Consider the following 15,375-nt stretch of genomic DNA (forward strand, 5'->3'; position numbering starts at 1 on the left):
CCCTACTGCAGGGAGCAGCACTTTACTTTCTTACAGATATGTGCCCCCCCCCCCCTCTATATATACCACCCCCTTCCCTACTACAGGGAGCAGCACTTTACTTTCTTACAGATATGTGCCCCCCCCTCTATCTATACCACCCCCTTCCCTACTGCAGGGAGCAGCACTTTACTTTCTTACAGATATGTGCCCCCTCTATCTATATATACCACCCCCTTCCCTACTGCAGGTAGCAGCACTTTACTTTCTTACAGATATGTGCCCCCCCTCTATATATACCACCCCCTTCCCTACTGCAGGGAGCAGCACTTTACTTTCTTACAGATATGTGCCTCCCCCTCTATATATACCACCCCCTTCCCTACTGCAGGGAGCAGCACTTTACTTTCTTACAGATATGTGCCCCCCCCACTATCTATACCACCCCCTTCCCTAGTGCAGGGAGCAGCACTTTACTTTCTTACAGATATGTGCCCCCTCCTCTATATATACCACCCCCTTCCCTACTGCAGGGAGCAGCACTTTACTTTCTTACAGATATGTGCCCCCTCTATCTATATATACCACCCCCTTCCCTACTGCAGGTAGCAGCACTTTACTTTCTTACAGATATGTGCCCCCCCTCTATATATACCACCCCCTTCCCTACTGAAGGGAGCAGCACTTTACTTTCTTACAGATATGTGCCTCCCCCTCTATATATACCACCCCCTTCCCTACTGCAGGGAGCAGCACTTTACTTTCTTACAGATATGTGCCCCCCCCACTATCTATACCACCCCCTTCCCTAGTGCAGGGAGCAGCACTTTACTTTCTTACAGATATGTGCCCCCTCCTCTATATATACCACCCCCTTCCCTACTGCAGGGAGCAGCACTTTACTTTCTTACAGATATGTGCCCCCCCCCTCTATATATACCACCCCCTTCCCTACTGCAGGGAGCAGCACTTTACTTTCATACATATATGTGCCCCCCCCTCTATATATACCACCCCCTTCCCTACTGCAGCGATCAGCACTTTACTTTCTTACAGATATGTGCCCCCCCCTCTATATATACCACCCCCTTCCCTACTGCAGGGAGCAGCACTACTTTCTTACAGATATGTGCCCCCTCCTTTATATATACCACCCCCTTCCCTACTGCAGGGAGCAGCACTTTACTTTCTTACAGATATGTGCCCCCCCCTCTATATATACCACCCCCTTCCCTACTGCAGGGAGCAGCACTTTACTTTCTTACAGATATGTGCCCCCCCTCTATATATACCACCCCCTTCCCTACTGCAGGCAGCAGCACTTTACTTTCTTACATATATGTGCCCCCTCTATCTATACACCCCTTTCCCTACTGCAGGCAGCAGCACTTTACTTTCTTACATATATGTGCCCCTCCCCCTCTATCTATACCACCCCCTTCCCTACTGCAGGGAGCAGCACTTTACTTTCTTACATATATGTGCCCCCTCTATCTATACACCCCTTTCCCTACTGCAGGGAGCAGCACTTTACTTTCTTACAGATATGTGCCCCCCCCTCTATATATACCACCCCCATCCCTACTGCAGGGAGCAGCACTTTACTTTCTTACAGATATGTGCCCCCTCTATCTATACATTCCCTACTGCAGGGAGCAGCACTTTACTTTCTTACAGATATGTGCCCCTCCCCCTCTATATATACCACCCTCTTCCCTACTGCAGGGAGCAGCACTTTACTTTCTTACAGATATGTGCCCCTCCCCCTCTATATATACCATCCCCTTCCCTACTGCAGGGAGCAGCACTTTACTTTCTTACAGATATGTGCCCCCCCCCCTCTATATATACCACCCCCATCCCTACTGCAGGGAGCAGCACTTTACTTTCTTACAGATATGTGCCCCCTCTATCTATACACCCCCTTCCCTACTGCAGGGAGCAGCACTTTACTTTCTTACAGATATGTGCCCCCCCCCCTCTATATATACCACCCCCTTCCCTACTGCAGGGAGCAGCACTTTACTTTCTTACAGATATGTGCCCCCCCCCCCGCTATATATACCACCCCCATCCCTACTGCAGGGAGCAGCACTTTACTTTCTTACAGATATGTGCCCCCTCTATCTATACACCCCCTTCCCTACTGCAGGGAGCAGCACTTTACTTTCTTACAGATATGTGCCCCCCCCCCCCCTCTATATATACCACCCCCTTCCCTACTACAGGGAGCAGCACTTTACTTTCTTACAGATATGTGCCCCCCCCTCTATCTATACCACCCCCTTCCCTACTGCAGGGAGCAGCACTTTACTTTCTTACAGATATGTGCCCCCTCTATCTATATATACCACCCCCTTCCCTACTGCAGGTAGCAGCACTTTACTTTCTTACAGATATGTGCCCCCCCTCTATATATACCACCCCCTTCCCTACTGCAGGGAGCAGCACTTTACTTTCTTACAGATATGTGCCTCCCCCTCTATATATACCACCCCCTTCCCTACTGCAGGGAGCAGCACTTTACTTTCTTACAGATATGTGCCCCCCCCACTATCTATACCACCCCCTTCCCTAGTGCAGGGAGCAGCACTTTACTTTCTTACAGATATGTGCCCCCCCCTCTATATATACCACTCCCTTCCCTACTGCAGGGAGCAGCACTACTTTCTTACAGATATGTGCCCCCTCCTTTATATATACCACCCCCTTCCCTACTGCAGGGAGCAGCACTTTACTTTCTTACAGATATGTGCCCCCCCCTCTATATATACCACCCCCTTCCCTACTGCAGGGAGCAGCACTTTACTTTCTTACAGATATGTGCCCCCCCCCCTCTATATATACCACCCCCTTCCCTACTGCAGGCAGCAGCACTTTACTTTCTTACATATATGTGCCCCCCCACCTCTATCTATACCACCCCCTTCCCTACTGCAGGGAGCAGCACTTTACTTTCATACAGATATGTGCCCCCCCCTCTATATATACCACCCCCTTCCCTACTGCAGCGATCAGCACTTTACTTTCTTACAGATATGTGCCCCCCCCCTCTATATATACCACCCCCTTCCCTACTGCAGGGAGCAGCACTACTTTCTTACAGATATGTGCCCCCTCCTTTATATATACCACCCCCTTCCCTACTGCAGGGAGCAGCACTTTACTTTCTTACATATATGTGCCCCCTCTATCTATACACCCCTTTCCCTACTGCAGGGAGCAGCACTTTACTTTCTTACAGATATGTGCCCCCTCCTTTATATATACCACCCCCTTCCCTACTGCATGGAGCAGCACTTTACTTTCAATGAACTTTGAGAAAGTGCAAAAATCTATTTCCCCCCGGGAGCCATTGGAAGCCACTAGAAAAGCAAGGGGACTTCATAAAGCTGCCCCTAAGGGAGGGTACGCTCAGAATCCATGGTGCGCGGCACCTGATATCCAAACCAGACATCTTTGGATGCATAAGTATTAAACATGTAAATTTTGGAAAAAGTGTTCAACGAAGACCAGTTGGCTACACAGCAAAGTACTCAGCAAAATAAGATAATGGTCTAGTAGAATGCGCCCTCACACCAAGACCAGGCTGTAGTGCCCGGAAGTAAGTCTGGTGAATCTAGATTTTAATGCAAGTGGAATGGTTTGTTTGGAAGAAGGTCAATCACTCTTATGGGCATCAGAAAAAAGCCAACAGCTCATTTGTCCCGAGTAAGTTCTAATTCCTATGGAATGCAATGACAACATCCAGAGAACGCAGCCTGGAGACATATCGTGCTCCAAGGCCAGAATAACAATGTCCTGTTTCAAATAGTACCTAGAGACTACATTTGTCTGAAAGAAAACTTTGGTTCCAAGCAAAACCCTGTCTGTATGGGAGATGAGGAAAGGGGAACAGACAAGATCAAGCCACCAGCACCGAAAGTCTCCAGAGAATATAATTAACAGAAAGGCAACCTTCTAGCAATTTCAAGTCCACCATCTCTATATGAAGATTCATCAAAACAGTGACCACCAGCTTGAGATCCAAGGGAGCTATCTGGGGGATGCATGGTGGCTGAACATACATCACTCTCTGTAAGATGATGTGACCTGGAACTTCAAAAAGCAGAGATTCTTTCCAATGAAAAATCTGGCGATGAAAAGGGCCTTCACTTATTTGGTCTTAGAGATAGCACAATGCTGCGCTCTATGCCATGCTTAGAACATTCGTATACCAATATTATCTGGGCCAGTCTGGTGCTGCCAGAATCATTGGAACGCCTTCTCTTTTTACCTTCTTGAGGACCAGTGGGAGCATCTCTAACAGAAGTAACAGGTAGAGCAGGTTGACGTTCCAAGGGACCGACATGGTGTAAAATCAATAGAATTTGATGAGAATGTGCATGGTAGACCAGGTGGTCACTGTTCAGGTCTGCTCAGCAGAGACAATGTGTATTGGCACTCATGAAGCACCTGGTAGGTGCAAAGGAGAAAGACTGTTCATCTTGCATACCTATTTGTTCCTGCAGATGTAGGTCTTAAGCACTTGGACAACACAGAAGGATTGGAGAGACCCTTCTTTATCCTGAGGATTCATGTGGAATCTGGAAACTACCTTTAGTTTAGTAATCAGGTCAGCACTGTTCTCATGGAAAATCAGGAAAAGCAACCAGCAGGAGACAGCTTTCTAAAATTCTCCTCACTGAGGATATCGCTAGATATTTTATATCCAACAAGTCCATGAGCTCAAATGGAGAGCGTTGCAAGGTCCTGAGCAACAGATTAAGATCCCAAAGTACTACTGGTGAAATAAAATAAGGTTGGAATGCAGTGCACCCTGTAGGAATGTCTGGACCTCTGATCATACCAGCATCCTTTGGAAGAAAACCGACAAGACCTGGACCTGAATAATTCAAGAAACTCCCTTCTGCTCACACCAAAACATATAGTGTTTCCAGACCAGATTATAAAACCTCGAGGAAACTAGTTTCCTCACTTTGAACATTGCCTGGATGATATTATTGGAAAACACTTAAAATTGCGGCTTCAATAACCAAATGAGGTAAAGCTACAGTAGTTGCTACGGAGGAGACTTTATCATGCTTAGAAGAAGTTCGCAACCACTGAAATAAAGCGGGGGCCTCCTCTTACCTTCTTGAGCGTGGCTACTGGAGATAACAGGTAAAGAAGAGCATAGTGCCAGGGAACGGTCACAGTGTCGATCCACATCGTCCCAGAATCCCTGGTCAAGGAGCAGTAGTTCTCCACCTGTGCTTAAGCCGGAACACAATTACATTGATGTCTTAGGTACATCATTAGTCCAGCAGGTGGGTGGAGAACCCTCTATGGGATGCAGGTCCTCGTTTCTGAAAAGTCAGCATCCCAGTTGTCAAAGCAAGGAATTAACACTGCTGCAAAAGCCAGAACATTTCGCTTGGCCCACAGTATAAATCAGCAAATTTCCCTCATGGCTTTGGATCAGATATGCCACGGCCATGGCACTGTCCGCTCGTATCTTTACTGAATGTTGCTGTAGCAAGAATGGAGCTTTGGTTAGGGCAGTGGTTCCCAAACTGTGCGCCGTGGCACCCTGGGGTGCCTCAGGACACTTGCAGGAGTGCCTCAGGTAGGTGGTTCAGCACTAAATCAAATTATTGATGATCAATGTAATGTAAATATGTGGACAAACAGAAGTGCAAACCTGTCCATCACCACATAACTGACCCATAGGATGACTAGTAGGCACAATTTACTTCACTTTACTACTTTTTTTTCTGAATTTCTCAATAACAAACTTTTGGTTAAGGGGTGCTGTGAAAACAATGCTGATACTCTAGGGCGCTGTGATTCAAAAAAGTTTGGGAACCACTGGGTTAGGGGATTAAAAGCTGCCTTGAGCTAGAGGACATTTATCGGGCGTGTGGACTCCTTAGTCTAAAACCCTTAGATTCAGGACTGCCATCTGTGCTTACCAGAGTCCTATCCCAAATGGTGAACAGTTGATTATTGCTCAGGTTGTTGGCCTGCAACCATCAAAGAAGCAAGATGCACCAGGTAGACCGTGAGATTTGTTCCTGCAAAAATTACAACAATCTTTTTGCAAGTAGAGTCCTGACAAGGCCATGGAAGAAGATCTTATGCTCTGGAAAAAAACACGGTATTGCTGGGTGCCAAAGAGCATCCTCAGCAATGGATTCTGATTGGATTTGGCATAATTGATAACGGACAAACTCCCATCATGTGGGTACTTTGGAGGGCAAGGTGATGTAATTTTGATAGTTTGTTTGTAGGTTTGGGAGCTGGACATGGGACTGCTTATTTCTTGACCCTATCACGTGGGTGCTGGCCATGCGATGTAGTCTGGCTCCTTGTTTTGTCTAGGCAAAAAGAGGGGCCCCTAGTTTTAGGAACAAACTCTTGGATTCTATGTCAACCTGCTATGATTGGATCCACGGCGGGTGCTGCAACCACTGAGGCAGAATTTTGCACCCCTATGAGGCCTGCGCATCCATGGTAGCTAGTCCCAGGCAGACAGATTATAACTTGAGACTTACTCCAGATGATCAGCCCGCCACTTTACCGCATTATATCCCCAGGTGTTGGACAACAAGGACTGAGCGAAACGCCTTGAAAGTTGGAGTTCAAGGTGGATTCTATATCAGTGCTATCCCGAAGATAATCTCCAGTGAGCATAGGAATGGTAGAAGTCTTAATCAGCTGAGTGATGGGGAAATCTACCTTAAGACAACACCCCTCATCCGCAGGTAGCAATTTAAATGAATGCAATCTTCTGGAGACTTATGGTCAGGGCAAACCCACGTCTCACACTAAAGACCCTCAAACTGAGGAGGAAAAGAACTAATCCTCTTTAAGTACAACATACCTGGAACCTCTGGCTCCTTTCCTTCCTAAATGTGCAGCACTGTCTGACTGCACCAACTGCGTATTACCAGGATCCACCCCAGCAAGCAAAGGCAATTCTCTATTAGACGCTGTTAGGCACTTAACTTCGGTAAAGAGGTCCGATGGAGAAACCAGAGAGGACCAGAGGACAGATAGATGTTGCTACTGAATCTGAGACAGAGGTAGAACCCAACATCCTCCTGAGAAAGGATGAGACCTGGACTGGTCCCTGCACTGAACGTGTCAAGCCCTGTGCAATTTGCCATAAGCAGCAGAGGGGACCGCAGACCCTGCTACTAAGCATTAGGGGAGTCGGGGGCTCCCAATGCCTCTCTATGGTTGCAGGAAGATGCCTGGGTGAGGATACAAATATAGACTGACTCTGCAACGGTGCTAGGGGCACACATGGTCAAGAGCAGTGGCTGGCCCAACAAATCACACACTGGTCCCGGTTCCAAACAATAGATCTACAATAAAAATGTTGACAGTGTTTAAGTAGACACCAAATGGTAGACAGAGAAGAGGTCTACAGGTACAAAGGTCGACATGTACAAAAGGTCTACATGGTTGAAAGGTCGACCCAAAAATTGGCAACTTTTTTTTTTTTATAAGGTTAGGCTGTAGAAGGGAAGGTTAGGGTTTTGCGCTTACAGGAGGATTAGTGTTAGGCATCTACCGGATGATTAGGGTTAGGCATCTACCGGAGAATTAGGGTTAGGCACCAAGGGGAGGGTTAGGGTAAAAATTAGGGTTAGAAAACAAAAAATGTGTCGACCATTTCAATGTCAACCTTTTCTACCTGTCGATCTCTACTGCCTGTCTACCAGTCGGTGTCTACCTAGACACCAACAACCTTTTTATTGTGGATCTTTTAATCCACACCCTTCTGGTGCACAGACCTGGTATATGCGGTGGGCAGGATAAATTGCTACTGCACCCTGTTTTTCAGGTCGGCCCCTGGACGTATTCTCCTTCCCAGGCATAGAGAAAAGGAAGAGCAGAAGGTATAGAACCAAGTGACGACATGACCCCCTGACAAGCTAAGGGAAGCCTCCGAAAGTAGAAAAAAGGAAGTAAAGAAAAATAACCCCTAAAAGGAAATAATTACAACAGCTATTTGCAGGCAGCCACCAGTATACCGAGGCTCCCTACAGCGTACCCTATGCCCCATGGTGTTTCCAGAGCCAAAACAATGGCTGCCTAGGAGAGAAACACGAAGCTTTATATGCAAAATTACTTTATTATATAGTACAAGCAGAGCTTCCAGTCTACAGGAAAACATGCCAACACATGAAGAACATACAAACTTCACACAGACAGACACCAGATTAGAAAATAACCCATTGTCCCACACCTGAGAGGCAGCAATAGAGGCACCATGTCCCTGGCAAATACCCATTAAGGGTTATATTTAGGTCATATTAAAGGTCAATTTGGGCTGTTTGGTAGGTTTATAGGTGATTTTCTGTGTGATTTGCAAATCGGGAATTTACTAAAGAAAAAAATCGACTATAAAATCGAATCCCGACCAAAATCGACCATCGACCAAATACTTTGCCACTACAGGATCCCGTCATTTTCTAACAGTCGTATTGGAAATAGACTAAATATAAAATACAAAACCGGCTGAAAAATCCCCAAATAAATTGACTATTAAAAACAGACGATTTTAGGTTCTAAACACCATTCTATTGGTAGGAACATAATTATGATGCCTATAAAACACAAACTACACTTAAAACTAATTTAAACACACAGTCTCCAGGCAGACACACAGAAACACTGACAAAGACCTCAGTCCCACCTCCTTGATGTACTGCCCAACCCCTCACCCCCACCTCCCTGATATACTGCCCAACCCCTCACCCCCACCTCCCTGATATACTGCCCAACCCCTCATCCCCACCTCCCTGATGTACTGCCCAACCCCTCAGTCCCTGCTCCCTGATATACAGCCCAACCCCTCACCTCCCTGATATACAGCCCAACCCCTCACCTCCACCTCCCTGATATACTGCCCAACCCCTAGCCCCACCTCCCTGATGTACTGCCCAACCCCTCAGCTCCACCTCCCTGATATACTGCCCAACCCCTCAGCTCCACCTCCCTGATGTACTGCCCAACCCCTCAGCCCCACCTCCCTGATGTACTGCCCAACCCCTCAGCCCCACCTCCCTGATGTACTGCCCAACCCCTCAGTCCCTCCTCCCTGACATACAGCCCAACCCCTCAGCCCCACCTCCCTGACATACTGCCCAACCCCTCTGTCCCTCCTCCCTGACATACAGCCCAACCCCTCAGCCCCACCTCCCTGATATACAGCCCAACCCCTCAGCCCCACCTCCCTGATATACTGCCCAACCCCTCAGTCCCTCCTCCCTGACATACAGCCCAACTCCTCAGCCCCACCTCCCTGACATACTGCCCAACCCCTCACCCCCACCTCCCTGATATACTGCCCAACCCCTCAGTCCCTCCTCCCTGACATACAGCCCAACTCCTCAGCCCCACCTCCCTGACATACTGCGCAACCCCTCAGTCCCTCCTCCCTGACACATTGCCCAACCCCTCAGTCCCTCCTCCCTGACATACAGCCCAACTCCTCAGCCCCACCTCTCTAATACATTGCCACAGCCCAACCCCTCAGCCCCACCTCCCTGACATACAGCCCAAGCCCTCAGCCCCACCTCCTGATATACTGCCCAACCCCTCAGCCCCTCCTCCCTGATATACTGCCCAACCCCTCAGCCCCACCTCCCTGATACATTGCCACACAACCCAACCCTTCAGCCCCACCTCCCTGACATACAGCCCAACCCCCTCAGCACCGCCTCCCTGATATACTGCCCAACCCCTCAGCCCCACCTCCCTGATATACTGCCCAACCCCTCAGCCCCACCTCCCTGATACATTGCCACACAGCCCAACCCCTCAGCCCCACCTCCCTGACATACACCCCAACCCCCTCAGCCCCACCTCCCTGATATACTGCCCAACCCCTCAGCCCCACCTCACTGATACATTGCCACACAGCCCAACCCTTCAGCCCCACCTCCCTGACATACAGCCCAACCCCTCAGCCCCACCTCACTGATATACTGCCCAACCCCTCAGCCCCACCTCCCTGATATACTGCCCAACCCCTCAGCCCCACCTCCCTGATACATTGCCACACAGCCCAACCCCTCAGCCCCACCTCCCTGACATGCACCCCAACCCCCTCAGCCCCACCTCCCTGATATACTGCCCAACCCCTCAGCCCCACCTCACTGATACATTGCCACACAGCCCAACCCTTCAGCCCCACCTCCCTGACATACAGCCCAACCCCTCAGCCCCACCTCCCTGATATACAGCCCAACCCCTCAGCCCCACCTCCCTGATATACTGCCCAACCCCCTCAGCCCCACCTCCCTGACATACAGCCCAACCCCTCAGCCCCACCTCCCTGACACACTGCCCAACCTCTCAGTGCCTCCACCCTGACACACTGCCCAACCCCTCAGTCCCACCTCCCTGACATACTGCCCAACCCCTCAGCCCCACCTCCCTGATATACTGCCCAACCCTTCAGCCCCACCTCCCTGACATACAGCCCAACCCCTCAGCCCCACCTCCCTGACATACAGCCCAACCCCTCAGCCCCACCTCCCTGATATACTGCCCAACCCCACCTCCCTGATATACTGCCCAACCCCCAGCCCCACCTCCCTGATATACTGCCCAACCCCCTCAGCCCCACCTCCCTGACACACAGCCCAGCCCCTCAGCCCCACCTCCCTGACACACAGCCCAGCCCCTCAGCCCCACCTCCCTGATGTACTGCCCAACCCCTCAGCCCCACCTCCCTGATATACTGCCCAACCCCTCAGCCCCACCTCCCTGATACAATGCCACACAGCCCAGCCCCTCAGCCCCACCTCCCTGATATACTGCCCAACCCCTCATCCCCACCTCCCTGATGTACTGCCCAACCCCTCAGTCCCTGCTCCCTGATATACAGCCCAACCCCTCACCCCCCACCTCCCTGATATACAGCCCAACCCCTCACCCCCCACCTCCCTGATATACAGCCCAACCCCTCACCTCCACCTCCCTGATATACTGCCCAACCCCTAGCCCCACCTCCCTGATGTACTGCCCAACCCCTCAGCTCCACCTCCCTGATATACTGCCCAACCCCTCACCTCCACCTCCCTGATGTACTGCCCAACCCTTCAGCCCCACCTCCCTGACATACTGCCCAACCCCTCAGCCCCACCTCCCTGACATACTGCCCAACCCCTCTGTCCCTCCTCCCTGACATACAGCCCAACCCCTCAGCCCCACCTCCCTGATATACAGCCCAACCCCTCAGCCCCACCTCCCTGATATACTGCCCAACCCCTCAGTCCCTCCTCCCTGACATACAGCCCAACTCCTCAGCCCCACCTCCCTGACATACTGCCCAACCCCTCACCCCCACCTCCCTGATATACTGCCCAACCCCTCAGTCCCTCCTCCCTGACATACAGCCCAACTCCTCAGCCCCACCTCCCTGACATACTGCGCAACCCCTCAGTCCCTCCTCCCTGACACATTGCCCAACCCCTCAGTCCCTCCTCCCTGACATACAGCCCAACTCCTCAGCCCCACCTCTCTAATACATTGCCACAGCCCAACCCCTCAGCCCCACCTCCCTGACATACAGCCCAAGCCCTCAGCCCCACCTCCTGATATACTGCCCAACCCCTCAGCCCCTCCTCCCTGATATACTGCCCAACCCCTCAGCCCCACCTCCCTGATACATTGCCACACAACCCAACCCTTCAGCCCCACCTCCCTGACATACAGCCCAACCCCCTCAGCACCGCCTCCCTGATATACTGCCCAACCCCTCAGCCCCACCTCCCTGATATACTGCCCAACCCCTCAGCCCCACCTCCCTGATACATTGCCACACAGCCCAACCCCTCAGCCCCACCTCCCTGACATACACCCCAACCCCCTCAGCCCCACCTCCCTGATATACTGCCCAACCCCTCAGCCCCACCTCACTGATACATTGCCACACAGCCCAACCCTTCAGCCCCACCTCCCTGACATACAGCCCAACCCCTCAGCCCCACCTCACTGATATACTGCCCAACCCCTCAGCCCCACCTCCCTGATATACTGCCCAACCCCTCAGCCCCACCTCCCTGATACATTGCCACACAGCCCAACCCCTCAGCCCCACCTCCCTGACATGCACCCCAACCCCCTCAGCCCCACCTCCCTGATATACTGCCCAACCCCTCAGCCCCACCTCACTGATACATTGCCACACAGCCCAACCCTTCAGCCCCACCTCCCTGACATACAGCCCAACCCCTCAGCCCCACCTCCCTGATATACAGCCCAACCCCTCAGCCCCACCTCCCTGATATACTGCCCAACCCCCTCAGCCCCACCTCCCTGACATACAGCCCAACCCCTCAGCCCCACCTCCCTGACACACTGCCCAACCTCTCAGTGCCTCCACCCTGACACACTGCCCAACCCCTCAGTCCCACCTCCCTGACATACTGCCCAACCCCTCAGCCCCACCTCCCTGATATACTGCCCAACCCTTCAGCCCCACCTCCCTGACATACAGCCCAACCCCTCAGCCCCACCTCCCTGACATACAGCCCAACCCCTCAGCCCCACCTCCCTGATATACTGCCCAACCCCACCTCCCTGATATACTGCCCAACCCCCAGCCCCACCTCCCTGATATACTGCCCAACCCCCTCAGCCCCACCTCCCTGACACACAGCCCAGCCCCTCAGCCCCACCTCCCTGACACACAGCCCAGCCCCTCAGCCCCACCTCCCTGATGTACTGCCCAACCCCTCAGCCCCACCTCCCTGATATACTGCCCAACCCCTCAGCCCCACCTCCCTGATACAATGCCACACAGCCCAGCCCCTCAGCCCCACCTCCCTGATATACTGCCCAACCCCTCATCCCCACCTCCCTGATGTACTGCCCAACCCCTCAGTCCCTGCTCCCTGATATACAGCCCAACCCCTCACCCCCCACCTCCCTGATATACAGCCCAACCCCTCACCCCCCACCTCCCTGATATACAGCCCAACCCCTCACCTCCACCTCCCTGATATACTGCCCAACCCCTAGCCCCACCTCCCTGATGTACTGCCCAACCCCTCAGCTCCACCTCCCTGATATACTGCCCAACCCCTCACCTCCACCTCCCTGATGTACTGCCCAACCCCTCAGCCCCACCTCCCTGACATACTGCCCAACCCCTCAGCCCCACCTCCCTGACATACTGCCCAACCCCTCTGTCCCTCCTCCCTGACATACAGCCCAACCCCTCAGCCCCACCTCCCTGATATACAGCCCAACCCCTCAGCCCCACCTCCCTGATATACTGCCCAACCCCTCAGTCCCTCCTCCCTGACATACAGCCCAACTCCTCAGCCCCACCTCCCTGACTTACAGCCCAACCCCTCAGCCCCACCTCCCTGACATACAGCCCAACCCCTCAGCCCCACCTCCCTGACATACAGCCCAACCCCTCAGCCCCACCTCCCTGACATACAGCCCAACCCCTCAGCCCCACCTCCCTGACATACAGCCCAACCCCTCAGCCCCACCTCCCTGACACACTGCCCAACCCCTCAGCCCCACCTCTCTGACACACTGCCCAACCCCTCAGCCCCACCTCCCTGACACACTGCCCAACCCCTCAGCCCCACCTCCCTGATATACTGCCCAACCCCTCAGCCCCACCTCCCTGATACACCGCCCAACCCCTCAGCCCCACCTCCCTGATACACCGCCCAACCCCTCAGCCCCACCTCCCTGACACACTGCCCAACCCCTCCTCCCTGACATACTGCCCAACCCCTCAGCCCCACCTCCCTGATACACCGCCCAACCCCTCAGCCCCACCTCCCTGACACACTGCCCAACCCCTCAGCCCCACCTCCCTGATATACTGCCCAACCCCTCAGTCCCTCCTCCCTGTCACACTGCCCAACCCCTCAGCCCCACCTCCCTGATACACCGCCCAACTCCTCATTCCCACCTCCCTGACACACTGCCCAACCCCTCATTTCCACCTCCGTGATATACTGCCCAACTCCTCAGTCCCACCTTCCTGACACAGCCCAGCTCCTGAGTCCCACCTACCTGACACACTGCCCATCCCTTCAGTCCCACCTACCTAACACATTGGCACAGTCCAACCCCTCAGTCCCACCTACCTGAGACACTGACACACAACCCAAACATCTACCTGAGAAACTGGAATTGCAACTCACCTGAAGTACAGACAGAGCCCCATTTTTTCCATATCCAGAAGACAAGACGATCTCAAGGTCTGGTTCCAAGCTGTTCTGAAACTGAGACGTCAGGACTGTTATTTGCAGAATGAGAAGCGTCTGCTCCTATGAGGTCAGGGAGAGGTAGCAGCTCATGGAGACTGCTGTTTTATCTATGCTATGGACCTTCCCTATGTCCTGGTAATAACACACTGTACATAACATCGTACAATATCCAACACGCAAAGGCACAGAGTATGCCGCTAGACACCGCTTATCACAGGACCCACTGATCAAATCTCCCTACAAACACTATCAGCTAAATTAGGTCACTCTCTTAACTGTTATCTGGATTATTTTCAGGAAGTCACAAAAACGTCCTATTAAAAAAACATTCTAATATTATTAGCGGCTGTGACCATACTGTCCCTTACTCTCCTAACAGGAGCTATACCGTGTTCTGGGACTGTCCTGATAATGGTCTCTGCTTCACCCAGTATAATAATCATCCTATTACTCGCACAGTGCTGTGACCATACTGTCCCTTACTCTCCTAACAGGAGCTATACAGTGTTCTGGGACTGTCCTGATAATGGTCTCTGCTTCATCCAGTATAATAATCATCCTATTACTCGCACAGTGCTGTGACCTTACTGTCCCTTACTCTCCTAACAGGAGCTATACAGTGTTCTGGGACTGTCCTGATAATGGTCTCTGCTTCCTCCAGTATAATAATAGCCCCACTGTATAACCGTGATCCAGCTCCTGCCAGACACCAACGAAACTTACAGCCTGTGGGCAGGGTATAGGGGGAAGGACTGGAGCATCCTGGGGTAGAAAAAGTTTTGCTGTTGGTGTCCGATCCTCCAAATACCACCTACACCCCATTGTCTCCCTGTGGAGCACTATGGACCTGAAGAAGAAACAAGTGTTATCTACCCGTGAACACTCCAATCTCTGCAAGACTTATCTACCTGGGAACACTCCAATCTCTACAAGACTTATCTACCCGGGAACACTACAATCTCTACAAGACTAATCTACCCCTGAACACTCCAATCTCTACAAGACTAATCTACCCATGAACACTCCAATCTCTACAAGACTAATCTACCCATGAACACTCCAATCTCTACAAGACTAATCTACATGGGAACACTCCAATCTCTACAAGACTTATTTACCTGGGAACACTCCAATCTCTACAAGACTTATTTAC

General features: G+C 51.9%; 1 protein-coding gene across 1 annotated transcript in view; it reads right to left on the reverse strand.

Moving 5' to 3' along the window:
• CPSF1 (cleavage and polyadenylation specific factor 1) overlaps positions 1-15,375 on the reverse strand; it is a 264,399-nt gene that overhangs the window by 142,144 nt on the left and 106,880 nt on the right. The window contains exon 16 of the mRNA XM_088458900.1: positions 14,157-14,237. Coding sequence (XP_088315026.1) covers positions 14,157-14,237 — 81 coding nt within the window. The remainder of the gene's footprint in view (positions 1-14,156; positions 14,238-15,375) is intronic.

This window comes from Taudactylus pleione, unplaced genomic scaffold (assembly GCF_031769625.1).
Source record: "Taudactylus pleione unplaced genomic scaffold, aTauple2 ptg000863l, whole genome shotgun sequence".
NCBI lineage: Eukaryota > Metazoa > Chordata > Amphibia > Anura > Myobatrachidae > Taudactylus > Taudactylus pleione.